This window comes from Prosopis cineraria, unplaced genomic scaffold (assembly GCF_029017545.1).
Source record: "Prosopis cineraria cultivar Desert tree isolate PC_DT_omini unplaced genomic scaffold, ASM2901754v1 PC1, whole genome shotgun sequence".
Classification (NCBI taxonomy): Eukaryota; Viridiplantae; Streptophyta; class Magnoliopsida; order Fabales; family Fabaceae; genus Prosopis; species Prosopis cineraria.
The window spans coordinates 57,300,297-57,323,740 of record NW_026555332.1 but is presented as its reverse complement, the minus strand read 5'-3'; the positions used below and the strand labels follow the sequence as shown (position 1 = coordinate 57,323,740).

At 36.1% G+C, this 23,444-nt stretch overlaps 3 protein-coding genes and 1 pseudogene across 4 annotated transcripts; 2 read left to right on the top strand and 2 right to left on the bottom strand.

Moving 5' to 3' along the window:
* Positions 1-5,090: 5,090 nt before the first annotated feature.
* Positions 5,091-6,676, top strand: LOC129322365 (galactinol synthase 2-like; annotated as a pseudogene).
* Positions 6,677-8,613: 1,937 nt separating this feature from the next.
* On the top strand, positions 8,614-13,509 carry LOC129320341 (ABC transporter I family member 20). Its single transcript, XM_054965756.1, is given in 10 exon segments — positions 8,614-8,834; positions 8,836-8,878; positions 8,881-8,913; positions 9,506-9,567; positions 9,570-9,641; positions 10,811-10,930; positions 12,266-12,361; positions 12,501-12,653; positions 12,732-12,809; positions 13,034-13,509. Coding segments are annotated over 10 exon segments (975 nt in total). The 5' UTR covers positions 8,614-8,744; the 3' UTR covers positions 13,262-13,509.
* Positions 13,510-14,382: 873 nt separating this feature from the next.
* On the bottom strand, positions 14,383-17,337 carry LOC129295785 (ADP-ribosylation factor 1). Of its 2 annotated transcripts, none has more exons than XM_054934354.1 (7): positions 17,182-17,337; positions 16,395-16,554; positions 16,143-16,213; positions 15,387-15,506; positions 14,878-14,996; positions 14,673-14,754; positions 14,383-14,588 (listed from the first exon to the last, which is right to left on the bottom strand). In XM_054934354.1, exons 2-7 carry the CDS (start codon positions 16,540-16,542, stop codon positions 14,583-14,585), a joined length of 546 nt encoding a protein of 181 aa, XP_054790329.1. In that variant the 5' UTR covers positions 16,543-16,554; positions 17,182-17,337; the 3' UTR covers positions 14,383-14,582. The 2 variants fall into 2 exon arrangements, with proteins under 2 accessions (XP_054790329.1, XP_054790338.1); XM_054934363.1 differs by having other exon boundaries at positions 16,395-16,589; positions 17,182-17,303.
* Positions 17,338-18,206: 869 nt separating this feature from the next.
* On the bottom strand, positions 18,207-20,457 carry LOC129302863 (WAT1-related protein At1g09380-like). The gene is made up of 7 exons (XM_054941742.1): positions 20,282-20,457; positions 19,750-19,812; positions 19,367-19,483; positions 19,004-19,253; positions 18,746-18,904; positions 18,504-18,655; positions 18,207-18,405 (listed from the first exon to the last, which is right to left on the bottom strand). The coding sequence occupies exons 1-7, from the start codon at positions 20,455-20,457 to the stop codon at positions 18,207-18,209; spliced, it is 1,116 nt and encodes a 371-aa protein (XP_054797717.1).
* Positions 20,458-23,444: the final 2,987 nt, after the last annotated feature.

The following is a 23,444-nucleotide window of genomic DNA, read 5'->3' as shown; positions in this document are numbered from 1 at the left end:
TTAATATAACTCTTTCTCTTTTTATAATTAATTTTTATCTTTTCTCTTTTTAATATATTAAATGATGGGTATTTTAAAAATTTATATTTTATTTTAAAAAAATAAAGTTGTTAAGTGTATTTAATGAGGTTTATTAGTATATAAAATTTTATCTAAAAACATCTTATAAATTAAGACGGAGGGAGTATATATTATACATTTTCTTTTATTAATAGCTGGAGCAATTTTTTTTTGGAAAAAATGACTGTCAGATCCTCAAATATTGGAACAATAATAATTAAGTCTTCAACTAAATTTTTACAAAAATAAATTATAAAATTGATTTATAATACAAGCAAAAATTCATATTACACTTGAAAGATTATATTAATAAAAATATTTTATAATTGACTCTTCAAAAACTCTTCATCTAAATTGATATTTTTAACTCATTTTTAAAGGACTTGAAAGATATATTTAATATTTAAATATATATTTAATTGAAACTCTTGCGATATGCTTTGTTCATGGGGTGTCCTTCTTCATTTACTCTCGCCCTCTACCCATTCGCCACAATCACTCTTTGCTCCAAGGATGAAGGTTTGTGATGATGGAAATTGACCATGGAGCTGAGCGCTTGTCCTAAGATTGATAGAGGGAATGGAGAATAGCGCTTTGCAGCCACGATGGTGATGAGCTTTTGCTAGATATGTTGAACAATTGAAGGCAAAATTCACAGGGACACTTTTGTTCAAAAATTACAACAAACAAGGATAATTTTGTCTTTAAATTTTTCAAACTCAAGACTAATTTTCAAATACCATATAGGGGTGGGTTTGAGTAATCCCATATGAGTGAATTTAAGCAATCTCAAATTAAACTCAACCTTACATATCAAACACATGAATTAATTTATCCTAAGCTCAACCTTCCATTCTTTCCTACCCAAATAAGGCTTTAACCTTTTTTTTTTTTTTTTACCTCAAGCGCAAAAATGTTTCACAGCATCCACATGTTTGGAAAGAAAATGTACATTCCAAGGGGGAAAGATAGTACTATATATATTAGTACCCTATCAAGAGAAGAAGTGTTATTGGGGTGATGGGTCCCGTTGACGTAGCACCCCAGAATAATATGCTGACAGAAAAGTTCGCTTGTCAGAAACCTAGATGTAATGACAGTGTGCTGAGCTGACCGGGCAAGGCTGGGGCAATACTTCACAAAATACAAGTATATGATAACATACATCATACTTAGACATAAATTTTTCTATATAATGCGTTTGTAAAAGAAGTTATGATGCTCATGATTCTAGTATTTGTTGCTTGAACCATGCACTTTTTTTTCTCTGTGTAGGTAAAAGTTTAGATAAGTTGAGTTTAAAAATCACAAAAGTTAAGCCATACCTTAAGATTTAATGAACATTTACACAAATACTTATAAATGACTCACCAGCAAATTATCATATTAGCAGCAAATTTGAGCCCATGTTAAAAAATTATTCTTGCTAATGGGCCAATTTTCGCTGGCCATTTGCATTTGACCAAATGGCGTGGCCCAACAAGCAATTGAAGATCCAAAAGTCTTGGCTAGAATTCTTATTAAAAACAGCAGTTTCGGTCAGAATTAGGGTATGCGGACCGTAGGCACTAGGAAGCAGATTGGATTCATGATCACCCGACATCTACAGGAAAGTGCATATCTGGGCCTATTGTAGATTTTGCATCCTGAATTGAATGGGCCGGCCCTACAATGACAGTGTCGGCAAGGCAAATCCAATTTCGACCTGGATACAGAATTTCAACGCGCACCGTTGAGTAATTATCCACCTACCAAATAGAGATTTAGTGATTAATTTTATATATATATATATATATATATTTGTAAGTACTAATTACTCCCGCGCTGTCCTATTTATAGGACATAGAAAATAATTTTTTATTCTATTTATCAGTTACATCATTAAATTTTTATTATAAAATTTTTATTTTACCTTCTACTAAATGTTGGGGAGAAAAAAATATGATATTAAATTATGTATATTTAATAAAAAAATAATGTGAAAACTTACTAAATTTTAATATAGATTTAATAAATTTTAAATTTTTTTAATACTGAAAATATAATTAAAAATAATTTATAAAGAGAATAAAAATCTTAGCCCGAAATGGACAGGGATATTGGAGAAAATCCTTTTGTTGACTTTCCGCCAATTACTTCCATCCATGTCATGGAAAGTTTTGATTTTCGCCATCATTCTCACGAGAAAATTCGGTCAATAATAAAGAATCATAATATATGATGGAATCGCTAAAGAAGATTCTGTCATTAAAGTAATTGAAATTTGAAAAGCAAGCAAGGGGGAAGAAATTTCACGCTCGGGGCCAGTCAATTTCTCTGCCCCTATTGCCGATTATGGGCGGGTTCAATTTAAAAACGTTATCCTTCTCAAGCTCAAAACTTGACCGGTTGAAGAACTATTCCTTTCAAAGTTGGACCAACCAGCATACTGATTGTTAAATGACTATAAAAACGAAACAAAAATGTCGTCACCGTGACCGCCAAATATAAAGCGACGAACGATAGAAAATTTTCAATATTATTTTTACATAAAATTGATACTCCTTCAGTCCCAAAATATAAAATATTTTAAAAGAGTTTTTCATTTCAAAATATAAAATATTTTAAATAAATTAAGATTTCATTAAATATTTTAATTTTAATATAACTCTTTCTCTTTTTATAATTAATTTTTATCTTTTCTCTTTTTAATATATTAAATGATGGGTATTTTTAAAAATTTATATTTTTATTTTAAAAAAATAAAGTTGTTAAGTGTATTTAATGAGGTTTATTAGTATATAAAATTTTATCTAAAAACATCTTATAAATTAAGACGGAGGGAGTATATATTATACATTTTCTTTTATTAATAGCTGGAGCAATTTTTTTTTGGAAAAAATGACTGTCAGATCCTCAAATATTGGAACAATATAATTAAGTCTTCAACTAAATTTTTACAAAAAAAATTATTAAATATTGATTTAAATAATTACAAGCAAAAATTCATATTACACTTGAAAGATTATATTTAATATTTAATATATATTTATAATTGAAACTCTTCAATTTATAATTATCTAAATTGATATTTTTAACTCATTTTTAAAGGATTTATTAAAATTCTAACTGTCATTAGTTAAAGATTCTGGACCAAGTGTTATTCTCGCAAGATTTTATTTCCCTCCCCGGCCCATCTAAGATTTCTCCATTTCTACACACACTACTTCAAGACGGTCGCCACCGTTGGTCAGGCAAGGTACACGAATCGCCACGTGGAACAAGCTGAGCCTCTCTATCTTAGTCTGATGCCGACACATGTCTTGCCGTGTAGCGAGATGCTGAGATCTCGACACGCAAAGGTTTTGACATAGACCCCACAAGGGAATAAATGTAAAAATAATATTTGGCTTGACCGAAGAGCCACGTGGCAAGAGACTCAGAGCGGCTGGCCCCATTATATCCGAGACATTAATGTCGAAGGTAAAGGCGCTTCATGGGAAGCCACGTGTCAAGAGAGGGTGGACGTGCCTCACCAACGGGTAACTTGGGCGAAGGACTGGTGACAAATTGCTCGAACTTAATAAATTGCGTAGGGGCCAGTCGGTGGTGTGCAAAGGGCGGTGGCAGTTAACCAGCCAAAAGACTCGTGTTAAGAAATTAACGCTTTCCCATTTCCGTTATTCTGTGTTCCCTTTTGTGGGCCCCACTCCGGGGGGGGGGGGGGGGGGGGGGGCGGGGGCGTTGGGTTTTGGGCGTCATGAATTAGGGAAAATCTAACTTTCCTGGGCGAACAATGGGGTTTTATATGCGGGCGAATAAAACATCCACAATTTTTGAGCTCGTTGTGGTAAAAAAGAAACAGCCAGTCCCGCCTTTCAGTCTTCTCCCGTGTCCGTCGAAATTATGATCTTCGCCTCCTTGATTATCGACGTGCCATATCACGTCCGCCTTCAATTCCCTGACCCCGTGTAGCTAGAGATATCATCTCTTTTTGGCCGAAACAAAGGAAGATATTATTTCATTATTCCGGTCAAAGAACATTGATTTGTAATTTTTTTAAAAAGGGATATATTATTTCGTTCTCGCCCCACCCAACCACAAAAAAAAAAAGATATCAATTCGATCCATCAATTAAATTCTAAAATCAAATGCAAGGGAAATTTGAGGTGCTGGAAATAGGGTGAAGTGGTCATTCTTGATTAATTAACTTCTCAATTGTTTAATCTGCCGAAAACCCGTGCAGCATATGCCCAGTGATGAGACATTTGAATATCAGCAATGATTTGTAAAATTGAAGTTAATGGACTGTGCAAATCTCCTCACTCTATATGTTCTCTATGTCATCCTCATTGGGCGATGAAATGCAATCTCAAGTCCCATGCATCCAGTTCGATGCCATATTAGGTTGCATGACTTGTTCGATCTCGAAAAAAGTTTGAGAAACAGGTGGAAGCGACTTATTAATGAAAGGATCGCCATGCAACTGGACCAGAAAAGAAAAGGCATAACATGCAACCACCAAATAACTGTAACCGTTGGGTCAACTTCAGATCTCCATCTCAAGTAATAGTCAACAAAATTCAGTCGACCAAACCAAAGAAGTAATATAGTATTTACCAAAAAACAATTGTTTTTCTTTTTTTCCTTTTCCATCAACTGGATTAAATACTGCTTTTCAGATGACGCGGGATTTTTTTTTTATTGTTTTTTTTTGGGGGGGGGGGGATGAGAAACGACATGATTTCTTTTCCACGTTCCATTGATTGCCTAATTGATGTTAATTGATGTCAAGATATGATTGGTCCAAGATTCATATCTCTCACCTTCCAAAAGTTAAAAGATAATATATTAATTCACCCCAATGACGCAGTGGAAAAATATTCATTCCTTGATTTTTGTTTGCCATAATTGCCCTCAAAAGTCCTTTATAAGCAGGACCCTCACCACCCTCCACATTCATCACAGCCAACCCAAGAAATCCTCTTGCACATCAGTAAATTACTCAGGATCGCTTTCTAAGCTCTTGTTTGAAAACTTTCCTTTCTCCTTTTCACAGTTGAAAGATGGCACCTGATATCACCACCGCTGCTGCCAACGCCGCCGCCACACAGCCAAGACGACCGGCCGTGCATTTGTTACTTTTCTTGCAGGTGACGGTGACTACGTGAAGGGCGTGGTCGGCTTGGCCAAAGGTCTGAGGAGGCCCAGAGCATCTACCCGTTGGTGGTCGCATTTTGCCGGATGTTCCCGAGGAGCACCGCAAGATTCTGACCTCCCAAGGATGCATCGTGAAGGAGATCGAGCCCGTATACCCGCCGGAGAACCAAACCCAGTTTGCCATGGCCTACTATGTCATCAACTACTCCAAGCTTCGTATCTGGAATGTAAATACCTCTCTGTCCTCTATCTTTATGTCCCTTTTAACTTGTATTATATTGCATGTACCTTGTACCCTACTCTGCTCCCCTTGATTTCTCGGGTTACAGTATCCTACCCACTGATTCTTTCGGTTAAGATAACTTTTTCATCTCCGGGATTAAAATAATATCGATATCTTTTTGATTGAAAAATGGTTGCAGTTCGTGGAGTACAGCAAGATGATATACTGGACGGAGATATCCAAGTATTTGACAACATCGACCACCTTTTTGATCTCCCCAACAATTATTTCTATGCGGTGATGGACTGTTTCTGCGAGGAAACATGGAGCCAGTCTCCGCAGTACCGGATTGGTATTGCCAGCAGTGCCCTGATAAGGTGGCCTGGCCCGCCAGTATGGGACCTAAGCCACCGCTCTATTTCAACGCCGGGATGTTCGTTTTCGAGCCGAATGTTTCCACTTACAGTGACCTCCTCAAAACCCTCCAAGTCACTATGCCCACGTTGTTTGCTGAACAGGTAGTTCATTCCACCTGTCTTTTACGAACTGTAGTTTGGATATGGGATCGAATAGGTTTCAGAGGATTTATTATTAAGCTTTTTGCACGCAGGACTTTTTGAACATGTACTTCAAGGACAAATACAAGCCCTTATCCAATCAGTACAACCTCGTGCTGGCCATGCTGTGGCGTCACCCCGAGAACGTTCAGCTTGACGATGTCAAAGTGATTCACTACTGTGCTGCTGTGAGCACTGTTCTATTTCACTGAATAATTTGAATTTTATTATTTTATGTGGAGTTGTTCTGACGTACGGGGTCAATTGTAGGGGTCAAAACCGTGGAGGTTCACGGGAAAGGAAGTGAACATGGACAGGGAAGACATAAAGATGCTGGTGAAGAAGTGGTGGGAGATATACGAGGACGACGAGACACTGGACTATGAGAACACTGTGAATGTTGAGCGTATCAAGGGGGCGTTAACTGAGGCTGGTGGTCTTCAGTATGTTCCAGCTCCATCGGCAGCCTAGTCTGCTCTACTTTCTTGTGTACAGGAGTGGAGAGTCGTATTTTCCCCTGTTTTTTTGGCTTTCTTCTTAATTGGTGGAGTATGGATTCTGTAAAGAAGTCATACAGATGTTTAGGTTTTAATGGGTATGACCCTGATAGACCGCTTTTGTTGGTCCCTTTCCCTTTTTCAGCCATTGTTGGACTTCGGATATCCTTCATTTATAAAGGATATTTTTATTTTCGCTATCTGCGTGCCTTTTCAATGCTGTATAACTTGTCTCGCTAATTATAAAAATTTATAATTAGCAAAAGATTTGTTCATTAACGGTGTGTCTCTTAAATGAATGATCGGGGTTTTAACAGTTTATAACAGTGAAACGTGGAAGGTTAAAACAATAGATAAGAGGGTTCATACTGCCACCCCTCTAGGTCAACAACTCCTCCCCCCTGTTATTATATCTTGTGGCTGTCATTTGTCATGTAATTGCTTCTGACTCCGTTGATCATTTGCCGAGTCATAACGATTTGAATCCCATCTCGCCTGCTCCCAGATCTAATCTAATCCAAGCATTGATTGACAGAGTTTGAGGGACTTTGCATTTCAACCAATACTCAACAGAAACCGCAAATTAACAACGCAACCTCAACTCGGCGTTCCCATGGCTAACCTGCTATTACCTCCTGCAATTTCATTCTTGCGTTACGTTGCGATGTTGAGGCAAGAAAGAAGGATCTCAACGCCACATCCCAACTTTAATACTATTTAATTTAACTGCCCATCCATTGTCCCCAAACAAGCACCACCACACTTTATGGATTTGCTTTCCCTGGATAATGGTGCAAATTAAGCGTGTACTATGATATCCTTTTGTCCTAGACAAACTCAACCCGGTGTAAAAGTAATTTATCTTAAAGGTTGCAAACACCAATTAAGTCTGTATATGTTAAAAAACCCGTCGGAACATGCTTTTGCAACCTCTGTGATAAAGATACTCTTGTATTGTTTTGTGGTTTTGATCAGGACCTCCGTTTTCGAACAACATAATTGATAGTTAACTATTTCATAATATTAATTAAAACATTAAATTTTAAAAAATGTCAACATTTTTTAATTTATAATTTTATTAATACTCTATATAAAAATCTTGATAATAGTAATTAAAATTTTAATGTATAATTTTTTAAAAAAAAAATTAATAAATGAAATAGAGATATAATTAAAAAAATAAATAAAAGTTATTTAATGATATATATTTTATATTACTTAAATTTTTAAAAAAAGTCTTATATTATTTTGAAAGGAATATAAGCTAAACAAACACTCAACTCCTAAACCATTGTTGTCAATCGCTTTTCAAGTAGCCAAAGCGGGTATTTTTTCATTTCATGGCACGGGCATCTGAACTTGAACCACCTTTTATGAGTACATCCTATTCGCTTTTCAGTGATTCAATATATTTATATTCTGCAAATAAACTAAAAAGGAAAAACTGCAGGAGTTTTGTTGAATTGCAATCTAGAACGGAACATCAAAACCCAATCTCCTTTGATTTGCCCAGCCAACGTTAGCTTTCAGCAACCACCAAGAACGGTTAAACATCTGAACAAGAAAAATAAGTATTATTATATGTTATTTTGAATAGTCTTATGACCGTATCGTACTAGTATTAGTATATTACAAAAGTTTCAAGCTCTCTCTCTCTCTCTCTCTCTCTCTCTCTCTCTCTCTCTCACACACACACATAGCGGTATTCGCGGATGCATTTCCCCCCAACTTTTTTAACTTCTTAAACTATTTATTACATTGATTTTTAATTTCTTTAAAGAATATTCTTTCAATTTTATTTACAAGACACTTTTAATTAAATTATTTAGACTAAGAAAGGTGATTAAAATTAGTCAAGAGTCTTACTTTTTTAAAATTTTTTGTTGAAACCCCAAACTGCATTTAATTAAAATTATTAAATTTATCTTTAGATATCTGGGCCATTTTTGAAATAACTCATTAATATTTTATTAATTAAAATTTTTAAAAAAATATCCTTTATTAAAGTGAGGAGGGAATAATACAAAGAAATTAGAGAGAATGAGACAAAAAAGAGAGATAAAGTACAAGCGGGTTGGTTTTATTACTCACTTTTTCAACCGGCTAATCACTTGTTTTTTGGGGTCTGGTTTAAAACCTTACGTTGGTAGAGGGAAGGTAGGGAGTAGGGAGTCGGTTAGCTTGTGGTTAAAAGTCCCCTTGCATCATAACTGTGGATGTGGAGCGAGACTAACATCCTCTGAAAGAGGGGAAAAAAAAATCTAGAGAATGATTTCTGATGGCAATTCAGGGCCTACGATCGAGATCAATGATCTGAAATTCACATATCCTGGGATCGATGGCCATCCTCCTCCGGGTTTCCCCTCCTCTCATCCAAGATTTCTCTCTCACCCTCAATCCGGCTACCGCTGCCTTCTAGTCGGGTCTAATGGCGCTGGTTCGTTCTGCTTGTTCCCCTCATTCATCAATTAAATTATCATTTCTGGATTTCTAGGTGATGAGAGGCTGTATTATTTGAAGCTCGATCTATTGACATGCGTTTTACAGTCATTTAGCTGGCAACAGGCTTTCACTTCCTGGTTTCATAGCGCAGAGTGTGAAAGAAAGAAAAGAAAACCGGAATTTCGAGGAGTTCCGTCCTGATTTTTCACTTTCTTATCTGTTCTTAACTTCTTATCCCCCAACTCAGGTTATAATTGAAAGTCATGACTAATTAAATAATATGTTGTGTTCATTCTAAGTATGATTAACCTATAGGAAAGGGGAACTCGTTTCTGTATTAGATTCGGTTGTTTGCAGGATGGAACAAAGAAATTAAATTGGGAGAATATTATCTCCCTTTCATTTTATATTCTTAGCAGCAAAAGCTAAAGCAAGTTTTAATGAATAAACCTCAATCCTCACAGGTCGGTCTCCCAACATTGTCTCCATTTTCCGGTCCTCTATACTTACTGTCTTAGTTTATACTTGCATTTGTATCTTCAATATTAAGTCTGATTTATTTGCTGATGATAGTTGCTGTTTGATAGGCAAGACCACCATACTTAAGATCTTGGGAGGGAAGCACATGGTGCAACCAGGCATGGTTCGTGTGTACTTGGAAGATCAGCTTTTCACGACACCACTTTAGTATCTTCTGGTGATCTGTGTTATCTTGGTGGAGAGGTTGGTGCTATAATATCTCTTTCTTTGTCCTTTGTACTCCAAAAAAGGAGTTTGAAAACACCTTTAAGATTTATTATATACAAGGATGGGGATCAATCAACAATTGTGGGAGTGAACGAATTAATTACTGTGATATATATATTTTTTTCTTCCCTTTCGGATGCACACCTCACAATATCCATCTTTAAAGCTTAGTTTAGATTGCGCAGTTCCTTAGTCCACCAAGCCTTCTTCAAGAAATCATTACTGTCCAATATATATTATTTGGCATATAGATTCATAAATAAGTGCTTAATATCCTAAAAGAATTGATGGAAGCCATGTCCAACCAGAGCCCAACATTTGCTTTATCAACATTACATCTATTGTTTATTGTGGATCAGCAGTAACAGTCTAGAAACAGTCAGACTTTGAGAGGGAGAAAGAAGAAGAATTGTTAGATTATTATAACCCAGTCATTTCTTTTCAGTTTATTACTCATGCTTACTTAGATTATATGACTTTTTTCTTTTTCTTTTAACTATATTTTGGTCAGTGGAGACGAGATGTTGCTTTTGCAGGGTTTGAGGTTCCAATACAAAGGATGTTTCTGCAGAGAAAACTGATATTTGGGGTAGGTGGAATTGATCCTGGAAGAAGACTCCAAAAAAGGAGTTTGAAAAACACCTTTAAGATTTATATACTAAAGGATTTCTTTGGGGATCACTCAACAATTTGGGGAGTGAACGAATTAATCTGTGATCAACAATTTTTTTTCTTCCCTGAACGATGCAACCTCCATATACATATCCATCTTTTCCCTTCGGATGCACACCTCCAATTAGTTTAAAGCTTTTAGATTGTTCCTTAGTCCACCAAGCCCTTCTTCAAGAAATCATTACTGTCCAATATATATTATTTGGCATATAGATTCATATAATAAGTGCTTAATATCCTAAAAGAATTGATGGAAGCCATGTCCAACCAGAGCCCAACATTTGCTTTATCAACATTACATCTATTGTTTATTGTGGATCAGCAGTAACAGTCTAGAAACAGTCAGACTTTGAGAGGGAGAAAGAAGAAATTGTTAGATTATTATAACCCAGTCATTTCTTTTCAGTTTATTACTCATGCTTACTTAGATTATATGACTTTTTTCTTTTTTCTTTTAACTATATTTTGGTCAGTGGAGACGAGATGTTGCTTTTGCAGGGTTTGAGGTTCCAATACAAATGGATGTTTCTGCAGAGAAACTGATATTTGGGGTAGGTGGAATTGATCCTGGAAGAAGAGCAGAGCTAATCAAGGTAGGATGAATTTAATTAGCAATACTATTGACACTCATGCATGGTTGAATCTGTGCACTCGCTAACCTTTCTTCATGCAGATGCAACCCGTATTAGCTATCTTTGGCGCTGCTTTTTTTGTAATTTTCTAAATTTGACTATGAATTCTTTGATAATTATTGTCCTTCCACACATAAAGATAAAAATGACTTGTAGAAGAGTATAGAGAAGACAAATCAGTGGCTTGTTGTTTATTGAACAAGTGGCAGATTTGCATTAAAAAAAAAAAATTATCAGTTTTATGGCATTTTAATGTTCTTCAAAACCATTTTGGGACCTAGTTTAGGAATTTAAATAGGGAGAATGACACTTAGATCCCAAAATCTTAAATTAATGACGGTTAAGTCCCTGATAATTTTTTTTTTGAAAATAAGTCAAAAATATTGATCTAAATAATTGTAAATTCAGGAGTTTTACTTGCAAATAAATATTTAAGTATCAAATATAACTTTTAGATTGTAGCAGGAATTTTTCTTTGTAATTGTTGGGATGGATATTTGCAATTCATTTTTTAGAAAATTTTGTCGAGGATCTATATTATTTTTAAGTCATACTTTTGGGATCTAACTGTCATTTTCCCATTTAAATATTTGTAAGATAACTTTTTATAAATTTTGTGGAGATTGATGCATTGCAGTTGACTTCATAATTCAACTGGAAATTGATAACTGATACCGATACAAAATTAATTAGTCCAGCTGGATCGCATTGGATTCACGGTCAAATTGTCAATCGATATGTCCTGGCAATCTTTCCCCAGAATGAACCACAAGCACCTTCTAACTGACTCTGAGTTTGCCTGGCCTTTAGTACTGCTTTTTCAGTTTCATGAGGCGATAAAGATGTGGTTGTTCTAGTGACAAATTACACAGTTTTCTTTAAAACCGCAGGGTGTTGCTTATAAGCTCAGACTTGATCGTTCTAGTGACAAATTACAAAGTTTTCTTTGAAACCGCAGGGTGTTGCTTATAAGCCCAGAGTTGATCGTTCTAGTGACAAATTACAGAGTTTTCTTTAAACCCACAGGGTGTTGCTCATAAGCCCAGAGTTAATCGTTTGTCAGAGAATGATAATTCCTCCCTAAGAAAATGTCAGGCTGCAAGACATAAAAATAGACTTAATGGCGCATAAAAGGATCCCCCAATTCTGATATTGTATTTAGATGCTAAATTATTTTATTGTTATGCAAACTGGATTGAGCTCATCTCTGAAAAAGTCCCCCCCCCCCCCCAAAAAAAAAAAAACGCATGCACTGTCCTCTCTGGAAAACCATTGCCCAATTTTTCAACATGCCAGGTACTAGATATCAATCTCTCCTGGAGGATGCATAAAGTATCTGATGGTCAAAGAAGAAGAGTTCAAATTTGTATGGGTCTTCTCAAGCCATTCAAGGTGTGATCATAAAGCTCATGCTTTTTAAGGGAAACTCTTGTAGCAACTCCTTTTTCCAACGTGCTTGTTGAATTCATGACAAGCTGTATAGTTTGGGCATCATTGTACAATTATATAAAGTCGATCCTTGTTTTTCTAGGTTCTTCTTCTTGATGAGATTACAGTGGATCTTGATGTTCTAGCAAGGGCTGATCTTCTGAACTTTCTGCGGAAGGAATGTGAAGAGAGGGGTGCTACAATTATGTATGCAACGCATATATTTGACGGTCTTGAGAATTGGCCTACACACATAGTATGTCCAAAGTTCCATTTCTGAGTCTTTTTATGCTTATGATTTGACATGATACTTATTGATTTGGTTGTTTACAAGGTTTATGTAGCTCATGGGAAGCTGCAACTAGCAATGCCTATGGATAAAGTCAAAGACATTAGCAAATTGTCACTGATGGTTAGTTCCCCTCCCCCCTCTTTAAAGTTCGGTTAAATTTCTTTGGTCAATGTAGATTACCCAATGTTGAGTGAAATGAGCATTTATGAGCCGATGAACTTAATATAAAACGGGTGTGGATGTGGCGTGAAGAGCATGATCTAAACCAGACACTGATGGCAATTTCAGCCCCAAAAAAAAATGCATAAATAAATAATCTTGATGGCATGGTGTTGAATGTGCAGAGAACAGTTGAAAGTTGGCTGAGGAAAGAACGAGGTGAAGAGAGGAAGAGAAGGAAAGAGAGGAAGGCAAAAGGTCTTCCGGAATTTGAAAGGCAAGTTGAGGGAAGCCGAGTGGCAGGGGATCCAGCTCGACTCATGAATAATGGCTGGGCAGCAGGGCGACTGAATCCAACCGTTGCTGGCGAGGAGAACTTTCTCCTCAGCTCAAACAGAGTGCTGAGGCAATAGATATATTCCAGTTCCTTCTTCCTGTCTCCCATTGATATTTTCTTTTTCGCCCCCTCTACCTAAACGCTGCCGATGCCTTCTTCCATTTATAGTCGTATTATTACTTTGAACTTTGCGCACCGGCCCTGTTTGTTATACGGCTAAATGGGTCATGCTATTTATAATTTATGAATTGCACCTGTTCTTATAAACTTGTATGTGCTTACAAGTATTTCTCTCTTAAAAAATATAAAATATTGTTAATTGAATTCTATCCCCTGATAAAAGTAGTTTTTTTACTTTTAAATTAATTATTTCTTTTTATATTTATTTTTATTAAACATTCTTACAATAAATATAAAGTCATTCATCAATAGAGACACTTTAAAGAAAACAATGATTACATATTGAAAGATTAAAAATGTTTTATATTTTTAAATAAAAATAATAATATATGTATATATATATATCAAATATATTGATTTATTGACGTACGTGATGGAATTGAGACAATGACACCATTGTAAGAGTGCTACAGATGACATAATGCGTAGCCTGGCGTGCTTATCTTTATTCGTGTTTTGGCGCCCTCCTTGATTAGCTTGGAATGATGGGTGCAAAGCTTTAGGCTTCTATTTTGTTCGATTGTTTTCTCACTTCTTAATTAGTTATTATACATATAGTCACAATTTCCGTCAACAGCAAGTTATTCCACTGACAGCACCACTTCTTTTTCTTCTTTGAAAGAGATCTTGAACTGGATCTTAGCATTAACATGTTTGCACATTTGTTCAATTTAATTATAAATAAATTATATATACATACATATATATAGCTATGTTTTTCATTTCTACATCTCCCACGCTACATTTTTTTGGTTACATTCTCCCACATTATTATATTTCAACGAATTATCTCCCACATTTCAGTCGTTTTATCTTGTTTTGCATCAAAGGTAAAATGACTCGTTCCAATGACCTTGGGTTTTTACCTTTTTCTTTTTTTTGTTTGTGACGTTCGGCACACAAGGGTGGCTCTGAGATCTGTTCATGCATTCACAGAAACAACCATTATTTTTTAAGTTGAAAAAATGACTTGACAATATGCTCACTTCACTGTGTCAACTTCTAAGACAGCAAGGCTAGTGAAACGTATATGTAATTCATTCATTTATTCAGAATCTATAACAGACTGCTAGCACATGACATAACAATATAACAATTATCTAAATTGGGGGGGGGGATCACGCAGGAATAGAATTAGTGCCAATCAATGTGATGATACAAGCCCGAAGCCCACTGTGAAGTAAAGATTGCAGCATCCCATTAAACATGATTGCCTTTTAAGCCTGATACGCAAAATACGCAAATTAACCACATATTATATACAGGACAAGCATCTGAGTAAAGCCAGATGGAGAATTAAAACCTACCTTGTTCGCTATATTGTTGGAGAGCCAGTCCAGTCCCTCATAGAGTCCTTCCCCAGAAGTGGCACACGTGCTTTGGATATACCTGTCATGAAAACAAAAACCACACTCCAATCATCTGAATCAGTAAGGTATACAACACCACAAAACAAACGTGCTTTGACTGCTCAAGGCAGGTGGAGAATAAATGAAATGTGCATCAAAATACCAGTGACGCTGACGGAGAGAATGAAGACCAAGCTTGTCCGTGATTTCGGCAGCATTCATAGCATTTGGTAGATCTTGCTTGTTGGCAAATACAAGAAGTACTGCATCTCTCAACTCGTCCTGGGTGTTAAGAACATTTGTGAACATTATTTCACCAAGTGATGGGAGCAAATTGTGTTACTCCATAAAAAAAAAAAGTTCAAGTTTTATTTCCATCATTTATGGAGTTGGCCACCAATGAAAGGCTCCAACCAGAAAGATGATCTATTAACATGCTTGTAAAAAGTTACCACGCTATTTTGCACTTCATACGGTTCCAGAACCCAAAATGATATTTAATAAGATTCTGACTTCTGAGTTAATCAATTTCGTTATTCCAATAAAAGGATTTTTTCATGATTTTCTCTCTTTCTGATTTTTCCCTTTCTCTTCTCTATTCAATGAAATGATGTACACATAACCAAAATCCGTGGTACATCCCAAAACACAGCATTGAGAATCTTTTATTACCTCATTCAACATCCGGTGAAGTTCATCTCTAGCCTCAACAACACGATCACGATCATTGCTATCAACAACAAAGATAAGTCCTTGGGTGTTTTGGAAATAGTGTCTCCATAAAGGACGAATCTGTAGTCGCACCATACAAGAGAAAAATAGTGGGAAGAAGTTTATGGTCCATTGAGAATGTTAGAACCAAATGGTGGCATAACAAAATCATAAGTTGAACTAATAGACCCATTCAAGATAAGGTTGTAAAAGCTGCCGAGTACCAACCATCTAGAAAAAACTTCCAAGAGTAGCATAAACATCTCATGTTTTTTGTATAGTGTATAAATGAGTGAGCCTCCAATGAGCACAATATCAACTATAAGCACGAATTCCAACAAAAAACAGATGAATTGAACAAGTAAATGATTGAAGATTACAAATGATCATATGCTTGCTGCATGTTTAAAACAAACCTTCATGACCCCATAATGTCTCATGAAAGACAATAAGATTAGATGGCTACAATATAATAACAGAGCTTGTGTTGGTTGCCAGTAGAAGAGCCTCTAATTAGCAGAAAACCTAGGCCTGATGACGTGTATTAGAGTGCATATCACACAAGTTCACTCTTGTTTTAAAGAATTTTTTAAAGCACTCCACTGATGGGAGTAGAAAAAGTAAAGAATGATGGTCAATTAATAATTCAGATTATTACCAAAGTTGAAAGAGATCTCATTAAAAAAACTAACTACCAATATGATACAAGTAACAAACCTTGTCTTGGCCACCCACATCCCAAACGGTGAAGCTAATATTTTTATATTCCACAGTCTCTACATTAAACCCTGTACAGTAGTGAACATTCGCATCAATTACAATTGCAATTATTTATTAAATCATTAATACTTCAGCATGTAAAATTGGATCAGACCAAGCAAGCAAAGAACAGCAAGAAGCACTTGGGCATAAAATTCAAGAACATAGGCAAAATTAAACGTGCTAGAAATAAGAAAATAAGGAGCATACCAATGGTAGGAATGGTGGTCACGATCTCTCCCAGCTTGAGCTTGTATAAGATGGTAGTCTTACCAGCAGCATCGAGACCTACCATCAGAATACGCATCTCTTTCTTGGCAAAGAGACGGCTAAAAAGCTTACCGAAAGACAACCCCATCTCTTCTTTCAGCTGCACAATGGGAAGACTCAAAGGTCAATTACTTGCTGAAATCGAAGATTCATTCATCAATCAGTTCCTTGCTTTAACAAGTAAAATATCTCACGACCATTTTCTTCCCCAAGGGACCAGAAACAAGAAATTAATTCAAACCATGCAGCAACGAGGACAGCGACGCTTAAAGGATTCAGACAAAGTATTTTCGTGATAGACAAAAACCTCAGGAAGAAAACTATTCGCAATTCAGTTTCGCAGATTACGTTGAAATCTAGCAAACGCGCACCAAAGTCTCAACACCAATTAAATATTTAAACGTAAGTTGCCAAATTTTTCAGATCTGCTTGCATGAAATAATAAAATATAAAATCACAACCGCTTTTAAGATCTATCTCATGAATAAATCTTCATTTACAATTGGACATTCAATATGGGTTTACATAGAAAAGAATTCGTACAGAATGAATCCTTGCAAGGAAAAAAAAAAAAACCAAGAGATCTAAATGAGGCTCTCTTAGCACAACCATTCATTGGCTATCTAGACAAATGAACTCGGATCTGCATGTTTCGAACAAAAAGAAATTCTGATCTGAAGGAATAGAAAGAAAAAACTTGAATCTAAACATTATAGAAACGACTTACATGGAGAGAGATAACACGATCACTGATTTGAGTGCAGATCCAAATACACTAAGAGCAGAGCCCGTGGAGGCAGGAACGATCTCCTTGCATTTTTATAATGCACATGAGACGGAATCAAACAGGTTTCTGACGGCGTTAGTCTCCGTGAAAGAATTTGAGTGACGCGGTTGCAAGTTTATTGATCGTCACACTTTGTGTTTTTTTTTTTTTTTTTTGGTTTTTGGTGATATCAACTTTTTTTTAATTCATTTATTTTTCTACAGAATCGGATTCATTTTTTTGTAGCACTAGTGGGCCTAGACCCAATGACCACAAACAGGAGATCACCAAGATCCCTGATCTCCAGTAAATCGACAGACGCAAGGGCTCGACATAACTCGGGACTAATCCATTAAATTAAAAGGAATATGATCCTTTAGACTGTGAATCAAACGGCTTGGTCCCTGGCCCACGCTACAAGAGTTTGGATTTTGGGTTGGAGCCCAAGACCCAGCACCAAAAATAAGGTTGACTGTGAAAAATGTTTATTTTTGCGATTCATACAGTCCATAATTAAAAATTATATATATTTATTTCACTGAAAAAATTTTATGATAGTGTATATAAAATCTATAAAAAGTCATTCTATCCATATTTTTCAAAGCATGCCTTTATGATCTGAACATAAATTTCACGCCTCCATTAAATTGAATTTGAAGATCTATTTTGTTGGGTGGAAATTAAAGTTTATCGAACCCTAAATTTGATTATTTGAGAGGATCATGCAAGTAGATGGACTGACTCAACACACACATCAAGCATTCGGCTCGTGGGTTTGACAATCAAATTCAGCTATCATGTTTTTCACATGTTGGAACTGACTTATAATTCATTCGGATAGAATTCAAGCAAGTATGCAACGGCGGTGGGATCAAATTGAGAATGGAATATTACTGTTTTGGAATAATCTCTCCACCCCAGAATACATGAACCGAAATATATTCTGCTATGCAGTGCCGCTTCTCAACAATGAATAATCCCTGCCTCTAACTCGCAGCGAACTCATTATTCCCGTTTGAAGACACCACTAAGGAATGCAATTCCGAGTCGTTATTCTTCGCCTCTTTCCCCTTCTTCTCCACCGCTGCTTCTATATCTTCGTTCTCCTCTTTCTTGGCGATCTCCGTGTTCTTCCCCCACAAAACAGAGTAGAGTCCCAAGACTATGAGCAGCGACCCTATAACACTGAACCAAATATAGAACCCGGATCAAAATCCAAATATTTATGTACGGTCAGTAATTATTAGTTAATTGAAGCGGAAAACGCATATTGCATTTCATACGTTCCGACGTATATTTCCTCGCGAAGCAGAGCCCAGCTGATAAAAGCAGTGATGACGAGCTGCAAGGGGGTGAACACGGACACATAAAGAGGACCTTTCCTCTCAATAGTCCACGACATGAGCCCATACGCTACTCCAGTGCAAATAACTCCCTGGAAACCAAAACATGTTGCCACATTAATTAATTGATTAATCGAGAAATGAAAGTAGAAGTGGTTTATAGAATGTTGGTGGTAGCAAACCGAATAAAGAGCAGAAATGACTCGGATGGGATTGGCGAGAGACCAAGCTGAGGTGCTGTGATCAAAGCACAAAGCAATGACCACGCACTGGAAGCTTGCCAAGAAGCACATGTAGGTCGTGCTCGTATACGGAGCTGCGAAAATTTTTCCCAGGTCCGCCTGGCATATTTTTTCAAGAAAAGAAACGAGTAATAAATATGATTACTTTGCAGGGAGAAATGGTACTAGGAATTACTCAAGAGGTGCATGATGCTTTACTTGGACGATGAACCACACTGCCCAGACGAGAGCACTAGCAATTAAGAAGAAAGGGCCAAGAAACGTGTTGTCACTGACAAAGGAGTTTGTTGCTCCCATTCTCTCTGCATATTCCCAGTGAATATTCGATTCACCGATGTCAATGGCATTTCCGTGGTAGAATGACAATACCAAGGCTCCACCCACACACAATACAGTCCCTGCTATCTTCGCTTGCCCACTCCATGCCCTTATTCTCAGGTACTCTTGCCTGCCAGCACATCAGACCACAAATAAAATTATTGATTCTTAAATATTCAAAAATGCTAAGTGTACTAGAATTCTTAAAATATAGTTGCATATATACATATATAGTATACGCACCTGAAAACAAGCGCAAGGATGAAGGTGAAAGCCGGGAGCATATTTGTCATTGCGCATGCTATTGTAGTGGTTGAATATTTCAGCCCCAGGAAGAAAAATACTTGGTTTCCTGTTACTCTGCATCATTTCAACATCAAACTCGCTTATTTTAGGGATAGGAAAACACTACACCGCACAAACAGACGGATATGCACGTACATGCACGCAACCCCTTTTCAAGTTCCTCCATTTCTAACTTTTTTTTTTTTTTAAATTTCACCAAAAGAGTTTAATGACTTCTTGCCATCCATAAAAACATGACGAACACTTGTTGAGTTGAACATTCAGAACAGATAATACAAGACAGAACGTGTGAGCATGAAATATGCAGACCACAAGCTTACCCAGTTAAGGAAGAAAGCAATATCTGGAACATAATGGGTCTGGTCAACTTGGGGACCTTTTTGCTGCAAAGCATAACAAGAATCAAAATGAAAGTGGGATAAGCAAGGAATCTGGATCCAAATCAATTAACTTCCGGGTTTTCTTTCACAAGTAATGCCTTCACCATTTTTCATATAAAGAAAATAACTTTGAAGTACAACTCATTCAAAACTCATGTTTATAACAAACTGTAAAACTGGTACAAGCAATAACGTAGTAAAAGATACCCTCGCTGCCCTTCGGTCACTTGTTTTCCAAAACACGCATGAGGCCAACCCACCGTGCGCATTGTCACGGAGTGTATCACCCCATTATTAATTCTTATTACGAAAACTTAGTGAAAAGATTGGATTATGACATAATATAAGCAGAGTAGCAGTAATTGAAGTTTTGAAAGCCGGGGTAAGGTGTTTGATGTTGGTGCATGCATGTGTGATTTAGAAATAAGGTGACGAAGAATAGATAGATATAAATGAATGAAGACATGCATACCGTTCGAAGCAATAAGCAAAGGGAGCGATGGCAAGTGTGGCGAAGATTTGGCGATAAGCAGCAAGGACAATAGGGTTCATGCCAGATTGCATTGCAAGCTTTGAACTGATATTCATGCCCGAATATCCCAGCTGCACAAAAGCCATTGCCAGAAAAGGAATGAATCCACTTGCCATCTTCTCCCTCTAAGCTTAGTTTACTTCTCACTTCTCTCGTCTCCGTTGAGATGGAACACAGAATACGGAAGGGAGCCTGCTTTTATAGAATGTGAAATGCAATAGTGGTTTTTAGGTTCGGGAGAGGCACAAGGAAAAACGAGACAAGTTATGAGGAAAATCATGGGCATAGTGAATAACTGACGTTCGACGTGACGAGTTGATATTTGGATTCTTTCACAAGTTCTTTAAATTTGTTGTTACCGCGAAGGTTTTGTATACATGAAGTATTTTCTCAAGAGATTTAAAAATAAATCAATTCATCAGATCTTCCGAAATAAACAAAAAAAAAACTTTTTTTAAGAAAGGAAAACGAGTAAATAAACAAATTCAGTTCAGATTTCCTACATTTTTATTTGCGAGATAGTTTACACTACCATCTATTTAGTTAAAATATTTAAATGTCAAAATAGATTCAAAAGTATACATTGTAAGCTTGTAATGTAACGTTCTCAATACTCACCGTTCATAAATTAAAGTGGAACCGAGCATTTATAGCCATCAGAGCTTGCGCAACTGTATTATTTTTTGTATACTCAACATCCTCTTTTCGTTCAAAATAAAAGACATGAGTTTTTTTAAAAAAAGTCTTAATAAATAAATTATTTTATCATTCACTTTTAATTAAGACACTCTGTAAAATAAGAGTATATCATGGAAAAAATGGTAAACTAACACCATTTTTTTTTTGAAATAGTAGAATATACAAACATATCTAATGTCTTATACTTTTTGAAATGGTAGAGTATGCTAACATATCAAATGATACTGCCTCTATTCTTATATATAAGAACTATTTTAAATTATTTTTTATTCTTAAATATGAGAGATTGTTAGTATTTATTTAATGAATGAACTATTATATTTTTATTAAATTGAAAAGAAAATCTCATTAATTTACTTTAAAAAAAAATTATTTTAATTTTAAAATTAAAATATTATTGTGCTTTTAATTAGATAATTAATTTTTATTGATTTGTGTGATTAATTAAAAATATTTTATATATAGAGATGGAGGGAGTAAATGATGATTAAAGAATTCTAACGCGCAGGTGAAACCATTTATAAATTGTTAGCGGCCAGGGCTTAGCAGCTTCCATACGGAGTCTGTTTTGCTGTTGGCCGAGTATTAAGGAATGGGTTTGAACTGAAGAAAAAAGCATTGATTACAAATCGGTAGTTAGCAAAGCATTTAATATAAAATGGGGAAAGGGAAGAGGCCATGTCAGCAAGAAGCCAAGAACGATGGAGTAAATGGGAGAAGCCCATAGGTGGGTACACGTAAAGAGGATGCATGCGGCGGCATCTTCCACACATATCTTTTCTGTCTTCTCCTAACAAACTTCCAAATTCACCAGACCCGGCAAGCGGGCAAAGGCAAAGGAGAGTTCGAGTCCCTCACTGTCCTGGGGATTGCTTCCAGAGATGGCGATCGATCCTACCAGCGGCTAACATGTAATGCGGGTTCCACTCTCTTCTTCCTATTGGAACTTCACTTGATCACATTTATTTTTGGCCTTGGAATGAGGAATATGACATGGCAGGTGCACTAAATTCTCTCTGCTGCTTCACCTCCACGCTTCAACGCCCTCCCCCAACCTACTTAAGCTCACGTGATGTGGGATCCTAATAGGGGTTTTCAGGTTGACGCTTTTTCCCCCAAAATCAACTTTGCCACGCCTCTCCATTTTTAGTCAGTTTATTAATATAAACCATTTACGTACAAGTTAAAGTAAAATTATGATATAAGTACACATTCAAGCAAATCAAGAAGGCATGCCAAAAGCTCGCTTGACATACGTAACTATTAAATGACGCCGCAAAACTAATCATCATTTTAGCGATGAAGATAAACATGAAATGAGGGACGTGATTTGATCATGAGATAGAGCTGGTGGTGAAGAATGAGCAAGCAACGAAGAATAGAGAGTTGCACAACGTGTTCCTCGGGCTAGAGTATAAGAGTAAGACGACGTCGCACGCTCCCAAATCTGCGCCGAGCAAACGGATGTGAATCATGAGTTAGGAAAAGGGCCACTTTCTTCACGTAGCTGCAGCGTTTAGATATCATGATAACTGTATTAAATTAATTGCTATTATTGTTACCGATCATGCATGTTCTTTTTCCTGATTTTGCACTCTCCAGTTAGATTCCTCCCTTACCCTTCTCCCTGCATGCCCCTAGTTGATTACTTTCATCTCGTCTTTTGAAATTTGATACATATCTTTTTTCCCCAAAATATAATGGTCGGTCATTTTTTGTTGGAGTAATTTACATTGCTTGTTTTAATTTATTATCATCAACTCTAACAAAAGTAGATATTACCTTGGTTCATATTATTATAAGACACCTCTAGTCATCTCATCAATAACATAAAGAAGGATGATTAAATCATTGATTTTAGTTAAAAATATAATAAATTTCTACTTTTACCAATATTTAAATGGAACGCTTATATATTTGTGTTGCTTTCTCTTTCACACCTAATGACTTTAAATAAGAGTAATATTATAAATCTTGATTAATGTATCATTAAGTAACTTATAAGAAATATAATTCATCTCTTATAAAATGTCTCTTATAAAGTTATAATAAAGACTAGAGTGACAAATAAGGGTTGAGTTTGGCAAAAGAGGGCTAGTTCCTTACAATGTGGCCTGTGAACTAAAGTTTGAATCCCTATATGAAAATGTGCCCATATTTAATGTCCAATCATGCCTTAAATATGATTGTTTTTAATAAAAGTATACCTATATTCTATGAGCAATAGTTAGAAAAAGACTAGAGTGGTACCTCCTCCCAATAGACTAAGCAAAGTGAAAACCTTTCAAATCTCAAAGAATAGTTGTCTTTGCTCACAAAGATTTTTCACTGGCTGCATTTTCTTGAATAATTTCCATATTAACGAATGGAGAAATGATAGTGCATGCCTTGCAATAAGTATCTT

Bases quoted from the DNA above. Each gene is read 5' to 3' on its own strand.
- LOC129302863 (XM_054941742.1), bottom strand. From the start codon at position 20,457: ATGGCAAGTGGATTCATTCCTTTTCTGGCAATGGCTTTTGTGCAGCTG. The intron at 19,484-19,749 runs GTAAGCTTGTGG...GAAATGATGCAG, and splicing joins TTGCTTTCTTCCTTAACTGG to AGTAACAGGAAACCAAGTAT. The intron at 18,406-18,503 runs GTATGAAATGCA...TATTTGGTTCAG, and splicing joins GAGGAAATATACGTCGGAAC to TGTTATAGGGTCGCTGCTCA.
- LOC129295785 (XM_054934354.1), bottom strand. From the start codon at position 16,542: ATGGGGTTGTCTTTCGGTAAGCTTTTTAGCCGTCTCTTTGCCAAGAAA. The intron at 14,997-15,386 runs GTAATAAAAGAT...CTTAACACCCAG, and splicing joins TTCACCGGATGTTGAATGAG to GACGAGTTGAGAGATGCAGT. The intron at 14,755-14,877 runs GTATTTTGATGC...TTTTCATGACAG, and splicing joins TCTCTCCGTCAGCGTCACTG to GTATATCCAAAGCACGTGTG.